The following is a 13568-nucleotide window of genomic DNA, read 5'->3' on the forward strand; positions in this document are numbered from 1 at the left end:
CAGGGTCTGCAGGAGTGACAGATATGGCAGAGGAGACAGGTGAAGGGAGGACAGGGAGGGCTGCGGGCTGGACGGGCTCTGACCTGCACACAGGCCAGGCGGTGCTGGAAGGTGCCCTCGGGGCAGTGGCAGCCCTCCTCGCAGCTCTCGGAGAAGCAGCCCACCTGCTGCATGACGTGGGCGCAGGAGAAGGGGCATCCCTCGCTGGGCTGGCATTCTCGGTACAGGCGACCGGCCGGGCAGCCTGCCTCTGAGGCAGTGGCCACATCAGCACCTGCTCCAGCCCCAGCCCTCACTGCCCACCTCTGGGAACCCCTTTCACCCGCCCACCCCCTGCCCTGGGCAGTGACCCCTCCCACAGGCTCCACAGCCTGGCTGAGTCCTCCTGCACTTGCCCATCGCTGGGGGGAGGGCCCTGGGGGACAGGTCGGGGTGGGGAGGGAGAGGCCAAAAGGCACCCACGAGTCAGGGTCAAAGGCCAGGATGGGACTCAAAGGTCAGAAGGGGTCAGGTCCCGGGCTGGCGCTCACCTCTGCACACCTGTGTGCTGCATATGCGGCTCTGGCGGGCAGGCCCTGGGCAGGGGGGACGGGCACAGCGTCGGGAGCGCAGCTGCTCCCCGCCCCCACACGAAACACTGCAGTCCTCCCAGGGGCCCCAAAAGCTCCACACCCCAGGATCTGGGCAGCCAGGCACCTCCTGGCATTGCAGAATGCCTGCCACACAGGTGCTGGGGACAAGGGAGGAGGCTTCAGAGATAGGGCCAGCCCCATCCCCTGAGGGTTCCACCGCTGGGCTCTGCACACTTCCTGGCCCCCACTTCTCTTGGCTTACCAGTTGTCACACGGCCCAGTGACCACCTCGCCGGGTTCCAGGCTCTCCCAGGAGCTGAGCCTAGACCCTGCTGACCGGCTCTGGTTCTCAGGGATCCCTGAGGGGCAGAGGAGTGGGGGCGGGTACTCCAGACAGCTCAGTACCCCCCATCCATCCCTCCTCCCACCCATGGCCTTCTACTCCCCACCCTCTTGGCCTCCACCCCATGGCACCCGGTGTCCTGAACAAGGGAGGTAGACGCTCCGACCAGCCCAGCCCTGGGATTGGGGGGTGGGGCTGTGGAGGAACACGGAGTCCTGGGGAGCTGGCAATTGCTCATTTTTGTCCTGCAGCCTCAGGCTGGGCCCCCGAAGCAGTGACACAGGGCCAGGCAGGTGTCTTTGCAGTGCTGGGGGCTGGGGTCGAGGGGGGGCACTGACCCATGGCTCCAGGCTGGTACTGGCAGCGGCAGTGGGCTGGGGGCACGCACAGCCCATCCTGGAAGAGCTGGCCTGGGGGGCACCCACAGCTGGGCTGGCAGCCCGCAGAGCCTGGCTGGCACACACTCCCGGGGGACAGGTCCTGGCAGGAGCGGGGGCAGGGCTGCCCACAGGGGAGCAGGCTCTGGCCACCCCCGCAGTCTGGCAGGAAGAAAGCAGAGAGGTCAGCCACTGAAGGGCATCCCGAGGGGTTCCCAGCCCTCCTGCCATGCCACCTCCCCGCCCCCCCTCCCCCACTGAGACCCGCCACTTTGACCAGGTCCATGACTGAGTGACCTGGGAACTGTCCCTTGAGAGAGTGATATGATGTGTGTGGAGGTTGAAGTCAGTCAGCATCTCCCTAGACCTAGAGGGGCCTCGCAGACCTCAGTGAAGCCTCACCTGCGCACCGGGTGGAATTGTCTTGGCAAGAGCGACTCTGCGTGTGGCCCCCAGGGCAGGGCCTCCCTCCCTCAGGGGTGGGGGGCCGGCTGCACGCTCGGCTCCTGTGGGACTGCCCCAGGCATGTGTCGCAGGAAGACCACGGTCCCCATGGGCCCCAGGCTCCATCCACTATGCCAGGAAGACAGAGCATCTGCATGAGGAGGCCCTGGAGGCCCCAGGTTATCAAGGTTGGGGCGGGGGTTTAGGGCCTTTTGGGGGAGGGACACAGGCCTCACGGGGGCATCACACCTGGGCACATGGCGGAGCTGGGGCAGGCCTCTCTCTGATGTTGGGCCCCTGCCTCCCCAGCCTGCCCGGGACATGGGGCACCCCCATGCTGGGGAGCAGGGCAGGCGCAGACCCTGGAGCGGCTCCTGGTCTGGCCCCTGCAGGGCTGGGAACATGCTGTCCACTCCGACCATGGGCACCAGCCTCCGGGCACTTCAAGAAGAATGGTGGACACTGGGGTGCAGCCCGTCGCTTCCCGGGTCCCAGGCCCCCTCCTCACCTCCCTCCAAGCTGGACGCATACCTGGGCAGGGCAGGTCCGTGCAGTTCAGCCTGCCCTCCAGGCAGGTGCTGGGCAGGAGGGGGTGCAGACACAGAAGGAGGAGGCGGCAGCTCAGTCCCACCCCATCCCTCACTCTGCACCCACCCCGCACCGCCTCTCCCCTCCGCTTGTCCTTATGACCCATCCCCAATTTCCTCCCAGACACCGGCCCATCTCCCAGCTCTCCAGCGCCTCCCCATCCTGCCCCCTGTCCCACCTAGCTGGCCCCCTCAGGGTCACCAGCTGATGTCTTCTCCCGGGGAAGGACAGCAGGTACCCTGGAGCCAACTGTGTGGCCACACAAGTTGCAAAAGCCGTATCTGTCGCTCCTCCTGCCCAGACCCCTTGTGCCCCTGAGCACACACCCAGCCCCTGCAGACAGGTGGGCTCTGCTTCAGCATCCTCGCCCATCAGACGCTGGTCAGGGTGGTGGCCCCACATCTGCTCCGGGATTGTGGGGGACGAACATGACCATCCGCAGAGACTCTGGCGCACTCAAGAGCATGGGACGAAGTGGGGTGACTCCTGCTGACATCCCTACCTGCTGCCATGGCAAGGCCCCCTTACCAGTGGTTGCAGCCGTCGGGCCTTGCCAGCCGAGCGCCCGGATGGTGCCGCTGTCCGGTCAGCAGGTCCAGGCAGCCGCAGTGACCTGGATGCACGCAGATGGCCCCGCTGGAACTCAACACCTGGCCCGGTGGGCAGTAGCAGCCAGGCTGGCAGTGCCACACGCAGTGCTGGGGGACAGCAAGTGGGGGTCATCAGCAGAAAAAAGGAAGCTGTGCAGGGAAGACGATGGAGGAAGGGGCTGGAGAGGAAATGTGACAGAGACTTCACGTTTTCAACAGAGTCCGCCTTGAAGTGCCGTTGAGACCTGAGACCGGCAGGAAGGGGACCGGTCCAGCCTTGCAGCTTCCACTGAAATCTCTGAGTAGGCCCCTCCCTGGGGGCGAAGGGGAGGGAGGAGCCACGGGGGAGGTTCCCTTTGACTCCTCTGGGGCAGGGATTTGGAGCTAGGTGTTCCCAGATGTAAAACCCGAATTCCAGTGGGTGACCTGGACTGATGGCTGGGAGCTGCGGCATGCCCCAGACCTCTCTAGAACTTGGGAGCTGGCTGGGTGAGGGGGCAGTCTGGGAAGGAGCTGGGGGGTCCTGGGGCGTCTGGGAACCCGCACTGCCTGCGACCACCTTCTCCTTTCCTCTTCTAGCTCCACTTCTTTCTCCTCCACCTCCCCACCTCCCTTAGCACCTCCACACTCCACACCACTGGAAGCCCCACCTCATTCTTCACGGCCCCTGGTCTGTCCATTCCTTTGTGCATGTCTGTCTTGCTCAGCCCAGAATGTGGGCTCTGTGGCGACCCTGTCTGTGTTTGCTTCCCTCTGTGTCCCGGTCCCCCGTGTGGGGGGGGGGCACACAGTGGACACCCACTCCCCGACCCACGAACAGACTCAAGGCCCGGATATCAACATGCTCATGGCATTCAGGAGATGATTTCCCCCTTCCTTTGTTGTTTATGTCATTTTTGTCATAAAGTTTTAATCTGAGAAACAGCTGATCTACAGACAAGGGCTGGCGGGTGAGACTGGAGGGTGAGGCTGGCTGTCTCTGGGGCAAGGCTGGCTCTCTCTGGGATGGCCTGGCATGCTCTGTGAGCTGAAGCCAGGGCCCCCACCCATGCCCTCCCATGCTAGGCTGTCCAGACCACGGCAAAAGAGGCCATGAGCCCAAAGCCACGCCCTGCCCTCCCGCAAAGTAGCCCTTGGGTCAGGTGGCATTACCAAGGGAGCTGGGACTCACCACTAGGTCATCACAGGAGCGAGGGCATGGAGGGCCACAGGGGCTGAACTCAGTCCCCTCAATATCGGTGCAGTTGGTCACTGAGGACAGACAGGATGGGCTGAGAGCTGCGTGGGGTCATCCGCCCTGGCCTATCTCTCTGGAATGCACCTCTAACTCCCCTTCCTCTGTCCCTCATCCCCACCCCCACCCCTGGCAGGTACCTGGGCAAGGCAGAGCTTGGCAGGCCTCCCCCTGGGCCTGTGGCCCCTCGCAGTAATCCCCCAGGCCCTGGGGTGGGGGCTGGTCACAGGCCCGGGTCCGGCTCCGCAGGCCTCCCCCGCAGCTCCGGCTACAGTGGGACCAGGGCCCCCATGGACCCCAGCCCCCAGCTCCTGGGGGGATAGCAGAGGAAGGAGTGGAGAGGGGCTTGACTGGGGCTGGGGGCAGCTGGTATAAAGCAGCAGCATCCACAGGGCACAGTGGGCACAACCTGGGCTCCCCAGGACGGTGCAGGCGGGAGGGCAGGCAGGTGCTCACCATCACACGCCGGCAGGACACATGGCTCCTCCTCAGCCTCAGGCCCGGGACAGAGAGGCGTGGTGGTGGCTGGCAGAGGCAGCAGAGCCACGGTGGCTGGTGCTACACTGGGGGACCTGGCACAGAATCGGTGCCGATGGCGTCGGGCAGGGCTGCAGGAGGCTGAGCACTGGCTCCATGGGGTCCAGGGTGACCACACGGGCTGACCTAGGGGATGCCCGGCAGGCAGGCAGGCAGAAGGGGGACAGACGCAGGCTGGGAAGGCTGCAGATGGAGCTCCGTGCCCCTGCCCTCCACCTCTCCTGATGGCCTTCCTCTCCCAGTCTCAGCCCTGACCCACTCCTGCAGCCGAGAGGTGAGGGACCCGGGGTGCAAGTCAGAAGTGGGGACATTTCCTTACCCTCCGCACAAGGCCAGGAGCTGCAGTTGGCGATGAGCCCGGAGACACAGGAGCTGGGGGAGCAGCAGAGGGTCGGGTGGTCTGTGGGCTGCATGGTGGCCCCAGATCCTCATGTTCAAGTCCTAGCCCCCATCCCCAGGAATGGGAGCTTATTTGGAGATCGAGTCTATACAGAGGTGATCGAGTTAAAAGGAGGCCGCTGAGATGGCCCTAGTTTTAATGCAGATTGTGTCTTTCTAAGAAGAGAAAATGTGGGAAGATGAAGTGAAGAGACAGGGAGAAGGCCACCTACGAGCCAAGGAGCACCAAGGATTTCTGGCAAGAAAAAGAAGAGAGAGGCCTGAATGGTGTCTGGCGCAGCCCTCAGAAGGAGCCCACCCCCGACACCTGGAGCCTAGGCTTCCAAGATTGCTGCTCGAGCGCCCCAGCACGTGGCACTCGGTGGCAGCAGCCCCAGGAGGCTAACACAGGAGGGAAGAGGGAGACAGGTGGGGGACGGGGGAGGGGTGCAGGTAGGTGCAGCCTCAGAGGGGCCGGAGGTGGGGGGCCATGTGTCTCTGTCCAAAACTGGAGCCACGGTCCCTGCCACTGAGGAGGGACAGTGGGTTCTTGGAGGTCACAGAGCCATGATGGGGTAGGGGCGGTGTCTCACCAGTTTTCACATGGACGAACCACAGTGCTGCCCGGAGGATAGAGGTGCCCCTTGTGGGCACAGGGGCAGTCCTGGGTTGGCACACACACGTTGTTCTGGAATAAAAATCTTCTATCATCTTGTTTCCAGATGAGCTGGGCCTGGCCTCCCCAGCCCTCATCAGAGCCAGCATGCCATCCTCAGGCTCCCCCTAAAAGCCACCCACCCTCTTTCCACAGACATGCAGCTCTCCCCACTGCCCTCCCTCCAGGCAAACACAGCCCATCCGCTTGGGCGCCGTGGGGGCATGGATCCTCCAATTTCTAGGAGAAAAAGACCATCTTAAACTGCAGGACATAAGACTGAACTGTCAGATCCCCAAAAGTCAGCCATGAAGACATGAAATGTGCAATTTGTACAGCAAAGACAGGAAAAAAATCACATTTTCATCAATGAAACAAAAACAGAAAAACACTGTGCGCAGGGACGTAGACAGAAGTCACTCAGAGTTAAGAGAAACGGCCGCTTAGTGGCGCACGATTCAAAGTGAAACGCACTGAAGTTTATGCACCAGGCCCCGGGAAGCACTTTGCCTGCACCGTCTCACTGACTCCTATAACTCGCTGTAATTTTCCCCCAATCTGACAAAGGAAGGGACTGAGGCATGAGAATGCTCCCCCCAAGCTCACAGAGCTACTAGCAGAAGAGCCTGATTTGGACTCAGATTTGATTACAACGTATCCCTTAACCACACCCCGCGGCTCAGCAGAGGCTGCCACCCTTTGCTCAATCCCACCACACAGCGGGCATTTCCTAGCCCCAGTTCCCACCACCCTCTGACTGGAGTGGTCACCTTTCTGCTCTCCAATCTTGGATCTTCAAGTGTAGGACCACTTCCTCCAGGAAGCCCTCCTTGCCTCCCTGCTCTCCACACCCTCCAATCTCTGATGTTCCAGTTCTGAACTTGAACTCCACACCCTCCAATCCCTGATGTTCAAGGGCTCCTCCTACAGGGAGCCCTCCATGACTGGCCCAGCCCACTCCACAATGTGCAAAGCTCACTTCCTGCCCGTCTGATGGTTCTGTCTTCATTCTAGGGGCTCTGGGTCTGGTTTCCCCAGGCTGGATGCTTCTTGAGGACAGAGACTGCTCCTTCCCCACAGAGTAGCTCAGCCAGAGATTAAACATACAGCAGGTGCTCAATAAATAACTGATGATAACACAGTGGACAGAGTACTTGAGCAGGGACCATTCACAAAGACCTTCTAGAGCGATCTCCATTTTTACAAGTGAGGAAACAGGTCAGGAGAGAGGGATGAGACCTGCCAGGGTCCCCGGCTGGTTCCTGCCAGAGCAGAGTTGTAACCCATGAGTTGAGCACTCTTCCTCCACCTGGCGGGGTCTCCCTGCCTCCAGCCCCATCCCTTTGGCTCTTCGCTGCCCAGGTCCTGCCTGTCCCTTCCTTGCCACCCCAGGGTCCTCAGGCTCTGCAGCAGCCCTGCTGGGGCCAGGCAGGGAGACACTCACCAGCAGAAGCATCCCGGACGGGCAGTAGCAGCCAGGGTGGCAGGTCTGGTTAGTCTCTCTTGGGGCACTGAGCTCTGCACAGGAGGCAGGGCCCTGGGCACAGTCCAGCCACTGCTTGCCCCTGGGACACACGCCAGGCACAGGCCCTGGGGACACAGAAATTGACAGCCTTGCCCCAGAGCACTCAGCTCTCCCCTGACCTCCCAGCCTGGGAGAGGCACCAGCTCTGGGTATGGCCAGGGTGGTCGTGGGGGCTGCACAAGGACTGAGGGACCGCGCTGAGCCAGGATAGCAGACAGAGGGTTGACAGTGCCCTGGGTTGGTGAGAATGAGAATGTAGGGTCCCCAGGGCAGCCCTCACCTGCACAGGGCTGCAGGCCACAGGTGGAGAACTCCACGGGGCTGTGCAGGCCACTGCCACGGGTGCGGTTCCTGTAGCCACCGCCACAGGGCACGGAGCACGGAGACCAAGGGCCCCACTCCCCACCAGGACCTGAGGGTGGCATCCAGGTCACTGCAGGCCCTGCCTCCCATGGCCACCCCATCTCCTCCTCCTCCCACCCCAACACCCCTGGGCATTCACCTGCAGTGTCGCATCCCACCTAAGGCACCTGACTCCTGCTCAGGGGGCTCCGGGATTTGGCCTAGAAGGGGGGCTGGCCTCTAGGGAGAAGCTGAGACTACTCTGCGGAGAGGCCCTGTTAGGGAACAGACCCTCAAGGAGTCTCTGGGGACCACCTCTTAGTGGCATCTCTTAGCGAAGACACTTGCACTTCTCTGGAGGTCCAGGGTGGGGGGTGATGGGAGTCTTCTTGGCTTCTCTCTAGAAGGTTTTTTTAAGGAGGTCTCGTCTCAGGACCTCAGTCCTAGCTCTCACCTCGACATGGCCACAGGCTGCAGAATTCAGACTCCATGGTGGGGCCCAGGCACGCAGCACCCCCAAAGGCAGCTGGAGGTGCGGTGCCTGCACGGAAGCGCCGCCGAATGCCCACGTTGCAGCTGCGGCTGCAGAGACTCCACGGGGTCCAGGGACTCCAGCCACAGGCCACTGCCAGGGCGTGTGGGGGCAGAGGGCAGTGTGTGTGAAACCAGGTCACTCTTCTCACACCCTGACTTCCCTGGGCACCACCAAGCTCCCAGGAATTGATCTCAGAAGGGGTCCAAGCCCCCTATGGTCCCTGAGGACCCACCGCCACCCAACTCCCATGCCCCAAGTGTGGAGGTACCTGGGCAGCGCTCCGAGGTGCACGCCATTGCGCCAGAGACACAGGTGCTGCGGAGACAGGGGACAGTGAGGCTCCACCCGGCCATCATGGCCACAGGCAGCCCCTGCCCCCGGGGAAGCAGCTGAGAGCACCGCAGAAGAGAAATCTGAGCGTCTGGGGCATGAAGCTTGCTCCCCGTGTCCCCCGAAAAGTTCATGATGTACCCTCAGTGGGCCGCTTGACGCCCAGGCACTGTGCTGACCTGTGTCCCAGTGTTCCATTTGTATTTATTGGGAAATGACCTCGAGGGCCAGGGCCCTGCAGGAGGGACTTAGAGAGAGCCGGAGTTCCTAGGAGGGAAACCTGGATCCTTCTCCACACTGGCTGTTCTCTCCAATATGTGTTTTAAAGCCTATTTATTAAATACTGGAGGTCCCAGCAAAAGATCAGAGAGATAAACAGTGAGAAAGGACAGGAGGAAGGAAGAAGGAAGGAGGAGGAAATTGAAGGAAGGGCAGGAGGCTGAGGCGGGTGGGTCACCTGAGGTCAGGAGTTGGAGACCAGCTCGGCCAACATGGTGAAACCCTGTCTCTACTAAAAATACAAAAATTAGCCAGGCATGGTGGTAGGTGCCTGTAATCCCAGCTACTAGGGAGGCTGAGGCAGGAGAATTCCTTGAACCCAGAAGGCAAAGGTTGCAGTGAGCTGACATCGCACCACTGCACTCCATCCTGGGTGACAGAGCTAGACTCCATCTCAAAAAAAAAAAAAGAAAAAAAAATTAAGGAAATGAAAGAGAAAAAAAGAGAGAAATGGCTTAGAGCACCCTCTGCTGGCAGGTCCTGATGTCAGCTTTGGGTTTTGGGCACTTGACCCGTTTCTGAGCAGAAATCAAGTGGATCCCAGGTAGGAAATTATACTCAGGAAACAGAACTAAAGAAAGCTGTGACGAATGGTAGAAGACCCTCTCCCATCTCTAGTTCTATCATAAATCTCTCCATCAATCTGAGATCCAATCTTCCCATAAGTCAAATGGGGATGACCATTGATTGACTCCAGTATTCCCAGGGCCCTTCCTGGCACCCGTGGCCGCTGTGTTGTGTTTGAGGAATGGAGCACCCCCAACGAGGTGTGTGTGCAAAAGGGAGTCCATGCCTGCCCACCTCTAGAGCCCCGGCCCCTCCCCCACCCCGCCCCCACACTGTGCCCCACCAGTTGTTGCAGGAGTCCAGGCGAGCCATCGCTCCTGGTGCATAGAGCTGCCCATGCAGCTGGCAGGGGCACTGGCTGCGGGGCAGGCAGCTAGCGTTGTGCAGAAAGAGACCAGGGGGGCAGGTGCAGCCAGGGGCGCAGAAGCCTGTACACTCTATCCCGGGGCCCTGCGTCAGGCACAGCCGAGGGCAAGGACCCCCCTCCTGGCGACACTGCTCTGCTGATCGAAACACCATGTTCTCTGGGCACTGGGCTGGATAGGAAAACAAAGCAGGTCTCAGCAGGGGCAGGAGGGAAGGGAAGGGAAGGGAGGCAGAGGGGGCGGAAGGGAACTTGCAAGCCAGGCATGGGGTGGTACCCTGCCGGGTGGGACTGTGCCTGAGAAGCCATCCCTCCTGCCCTGAACCTCACAGCTTTGCTCCAGTGTCTGGGATGGCACCACTACACAGTCACAGCTTTGATCCACTTTAATACAAATATTCTTGAGAATAGATCATGAGGACTCCAGTCATCTGGGATAGGAGGAGCGCTCAGAGGACAAGGGAGAGTGAGGAAGGGGCCGGGGTTTCGAAGTGCGAGCTCTGCTCCCTCAGGATTCTGGCCCTGAGTGTGTTCTGCCCTGAGGAAGCCCTGTCTGACTCCCTTGGGGAGCCTGTTCTCCGGGGAAGGAGGCTTGCTTCCACCAGGGTGTTAGGCCTCCAAGTCCAAGCCTGGCCCTTATAGCCTTGGTTACCTGCCCGTACACCACTGGATGGTCTCCAGGAGCCAGAAAGTCTCAAGTAACCAGATGCTCCGGCCTCAACTGATTGCTCTCCCTCTGCAACCTTCAACCATTGTTCCTGCTCAGCCTTGCGAGATTCCCCCCAGGCATGAGGTTTCTCAAAACCCCCACCCCAGTAACTATGTAATTTACTGCATCCTTCCCTCTGCTTGCAACTGATAACCCCCAATGCCTGTTTGTAATAGATAACCATGCACCCGGTGACACCCTCCCCCTCCCTAAAATAGATGACCACCTTTAACTGACCATTTGCCCCAACCTGTATAACCAGTCCCCTTTCCTACTCCCCTCTAACTCCTTTCTCGGACTTGGCCCACTTGCACCCAAGCTCTAAAGAAAATGGCCTCGTTGCCCACACAAAGTCTGCCTGGTGGTTTCTTTATGCAAGCGACATGCATAACACAGGAAAGAGCAAAAAGCCTGAGGGGTGAGAGCTGCTGGGACCTGATCCCTGGCAGCAGGCAGGAGAGGCAGGGAGCTAGAGGAGACACAGGAAATCCCAGGCTCCCTTCGCTGCAGACATCATCTGGCCTGTAGTCAGAGGGCAGCGAAGGTGAGGGTGGGGAAAAGGTCAAAATCCCCAGGAGCTGGGCCAGGGAGACCCGCTGGAGAACAGGCAGGGAATCTGGTACCTGTGCAGGGCTGCGTGTTGCAGTCCCTGGTCTGACTGTGGGGTCCTGGGCACGCGGTGTCCCCCGGAGTCACGGAGGAGCAGCTGCGCCCACGTGTCTGGATGCCGCCATCACAGGGAGCTGAGCAGGTGGACCAGGGAGCCCACAGACCCCAGACGCTTGGCACTGCCAGGAAGAGCCGAGTCCAGGGTCATAGACAAAGGCCGGGATAGGGCATGGTGGGTCTGGAGCTGCATGGCTCGGAGAATCTTAACTGCAGCCTCCAGCCCCCACCAACATCTTACTACTCAGGCTGGCTTACTGGGCGACGCTGTGGCGAGGAAGAGGCCTAAGGACATCAACCAGGTTTGCTCCAACCCCTGGACCCTCCCGGTGTTTAGAACTGGCTCAAGGGGGCATTCTTCTTTGCTCCTCATCCCTCCCCCATGTCCAAGCCACACCTGGGCCCGAGGGGGAATACCTGGGCATACAGGGGGGCTGCAGGGCTCCTCCTGGGTGGCCTCTCCTGGGCAGGATGTGTCCTCGGGGCTGGAGCAGAGTCGGGAACGACTGCGCCAGCCAGGGCCCCCTCCGGGAGCAAGGCAGCTCTGGGAGCAGGAGGACCAGGAAGTCCAGGGCGTCCAGCCCAGCACCTCTGCGGAGGGGGACAGGACAAGCCATTTGTGCAAAGGCGTTTCCTGGCGGGGCTGGGGAGGGTTGGAGAGCCTGGGTGAGGTCAGAGAAAGAGGGGGCAGAAGAGGGCTCGCAAGGAGGAGGGAGACTGTTCTGGACTCGGTGCAGCCTCTGCCCCTTCTCAGCTCGCTTGCTGGGACCCCCACTCTTCAGCCCCACCTTGCTTTCTGCATTTTGAGGGGTTGGGACAGGATCTGTCAGCTGGAGTGCAGTGGCATGCTTATAGCGTGCTGCAGCCTCTACCTCCTAAGCTCAGTGGTCTCCCATCTCAGCCTCCCACGGAGCTGGGACCATGGGCACGCGCCACCATGCCCAGCTACATTTTAATTTTTAATTTTTTTATTTTTTAGAGATGGCGCCTCTCTATGTTGCCCAGGCTGGTCTTGAACTGCTGGCCTCAAGCAATCCTCCCAACTTGACCTCCCAGGGTGCTGGAATTATAGGCATGAACCACCGCACCCGGCCTCCAGCCCCACTTCTCACTCTCAGGAGCCCGGCACAGAGCCTCCTGCGAACCTGGGCCCAGCTACATTCCCACACCTGTCTCCTGGACTCGGTCAGCACCTCAGCAGGACCACCACCAATCCTGGGTTTCCCCCAGATTAATGCTTCCTGATCCTTCTATGCTGGAAGCTTCACAGTCCCTGAGGACACTGTCACTGTCCCACCAGCCACTCCCCACTGGCCCCTCTTTCCCTCCTACTGCCAGAGCCTGGCCCAGATGCCCTGGATGCACTCTGCCTCTCTTCCCCCTCCCCTCCCCTCCTCCTCTCCCTTCCCCCTCGCCACCTCTCCCTTATCCACCTCGTCCCATTGCCCTGCACACCAGCGAGGCTTGGCCTGCTCTGTGGAGAGACACAGCCTGAGAAGCACTTGGTGCATGGAAGGAGGGAGGCCACCTGCACCCTCATCTGGCCTCTAAATGCTGCTGCCAGCCTCCCTCAACCCAGCCGGCTTCGCCTTTCTCGACCGGCTCTGCAGTTGCCTGCTCTGTCCAGGCCAGCCTGCTCCTGGCACCAGAGCAGTCTGGGTGGAAGCCTCTGCCTCTCTTGACAAAGCCCCTTCTGCCAAGGCCAATTCAAGGGCTGCCTCTCAGACTTCGGAGGCATTACCCATGCCCCACACAGAGTGGTCAGTGGGTCCCATCCCATGTGTTCCCAGGGCACAGACCTGGGAGGAGGAAAGGGGCTCCTGTGCCCAGGCTCCCAGCTATACCTGTCCCACACTCTGTGTGGCAGCCCTGCTGTTCCTGCCTGTCGCCTTCACATGGGGCACCCCCCCAGGCTGCCGGAGGGTTGGAGGGAGACCTGGGGAGAGAGGCAGCCCTGAGCGCCTTCCCTGCTCTCTCCCCACCCTCACTCCTGCCTTCTCATCCTTCATCCCCTGTCCACCATCTCCCCGCTCCCGCGCCCTCAGGGCTGGCCCAGCTTCTCCCTCCCTGCCCCCAGCACTCCTTCTCACACTGGGCCCACCCCATCATCGCACACCTGAACCTGGCCCTCACTCCAGAGCCACAGGAGCGGTCGCAGGGAGCCCAGGAGGACCAGGCAGACCAGCCGCAGGGCAGGGGGCAGCCCCCTGGCTGGCACAGCAGATCCCCCTTCTCACACACGCTGCAGGGGAGGGATAGGCTGAGGAACTGGTCAGCGCTGGGGAGACCCCCAGCACCATGCCCTCCCTGGTGCAGCCGCCCTCACCACTGGCTGCAGTTGGCCAGGAGGAAGGACATCCCCGGCCACTTCAGCTCTTCGCCCACCAGGCAGGGGCACTCAGAGAGAGGCAGGCAGCGAGTGTCATGCAGGAGAAGCCCTGGGGGGCAGCGGCATCCTGGGAGTGTGTGGAAGAGGGCACTCAGCCCCAAGGGGCACAGCAGGGAGGGGAAGCTGGAGACTGGGAGCCGGTGG

The 13568-nt window shown here is 61.2% G+C and overlaps 1 protein-coding gene across 1 annotated transcript in view; it reads right to left on the reverse strand.

Moving 5' to 3' along the window:
* LOC101044730 (SCO-spondin) overlaps positions 1-13568 on the reverse strand; it is a 62248-nt gene that overhangs the window by 17705 nt on the left and 30975 nt on the right. Inside the window, exons 57-79 of the mRNA XM_074379876.1 lie at positions 13362-13491; positions 13152-13277; positions 12880-12971; positions 11453-11626; positions 10993-11157; positions 9580-9832; positions 8389-8435; positions 8040-8210; positions 7524-7655; positions 7163-7308; positions 5657-5751; positions 5005-5057; positions 4605-4811; positions 4289-4459; positions 4086-4165; positions 2853-3022; positions 2268-2314; positions 1986-2177; positions 1695-1865; positions 1254-1454; positions 835-931; positions 531-730; positions 84-250 (exon numbers count right to left, since the gene is read on the reverse strand). Of these exons, the coding sequence (XP_074235977.1) occupies positions 84-250; positions 531-730; positions 835-931; positions 1254-1454; positions 1695-1865; positions 1986-2177; positions 2268-2314; positions 2853-3022; positions 4086-4165; positions 4289-4459; positions 4605-4811; positions 5005-5057; positions 5657-5751; positions 7163-7308; positions 7524-7655; positions 8040-8210; positions 8389-8435; positions 9580-9832; positions 10993-11157; positions 11453-11626; positions 12880-12971; positions 13152-13277; positions 13362-13491 (3287 nt within the window). The remainder of the gene's footprint in view (positions 1-83; positions 251-530; positions 731-834; positions 932-1253; positions 1455-1694; positions 1866-1985; positions 2178-2267; positions 2315-2852; positions 3023-4085; positions 4166-4288; positions 4460-4604; positions 4812-5004; positions 5058-5656; positions 5752-7162; positions 7309-7523; positions 7656-8039; positions 8211-8388; positions 8436-9579; positions 9833-10992; positions 11158-11452; positions 11627-12879; positions 12972-13151; positions 13278-13361; positions 13492-13568) is intronic.

This window comes from Saimiri boliviensis, chromosome 10 (assembly GCF_048565385.1).
Source record: "Saimiri boliviensis isolate mSaiBol1 chromosome 10, mSaiBol1.pri, whole genome shotgun sequence".
Taxonomy (NCBI): domain Eukaryota; kingdom Metazoa; phylum Chordata; class Mammalia; order Primates; family Cebidae; genus Saimiri; species Saimiri boliviensis.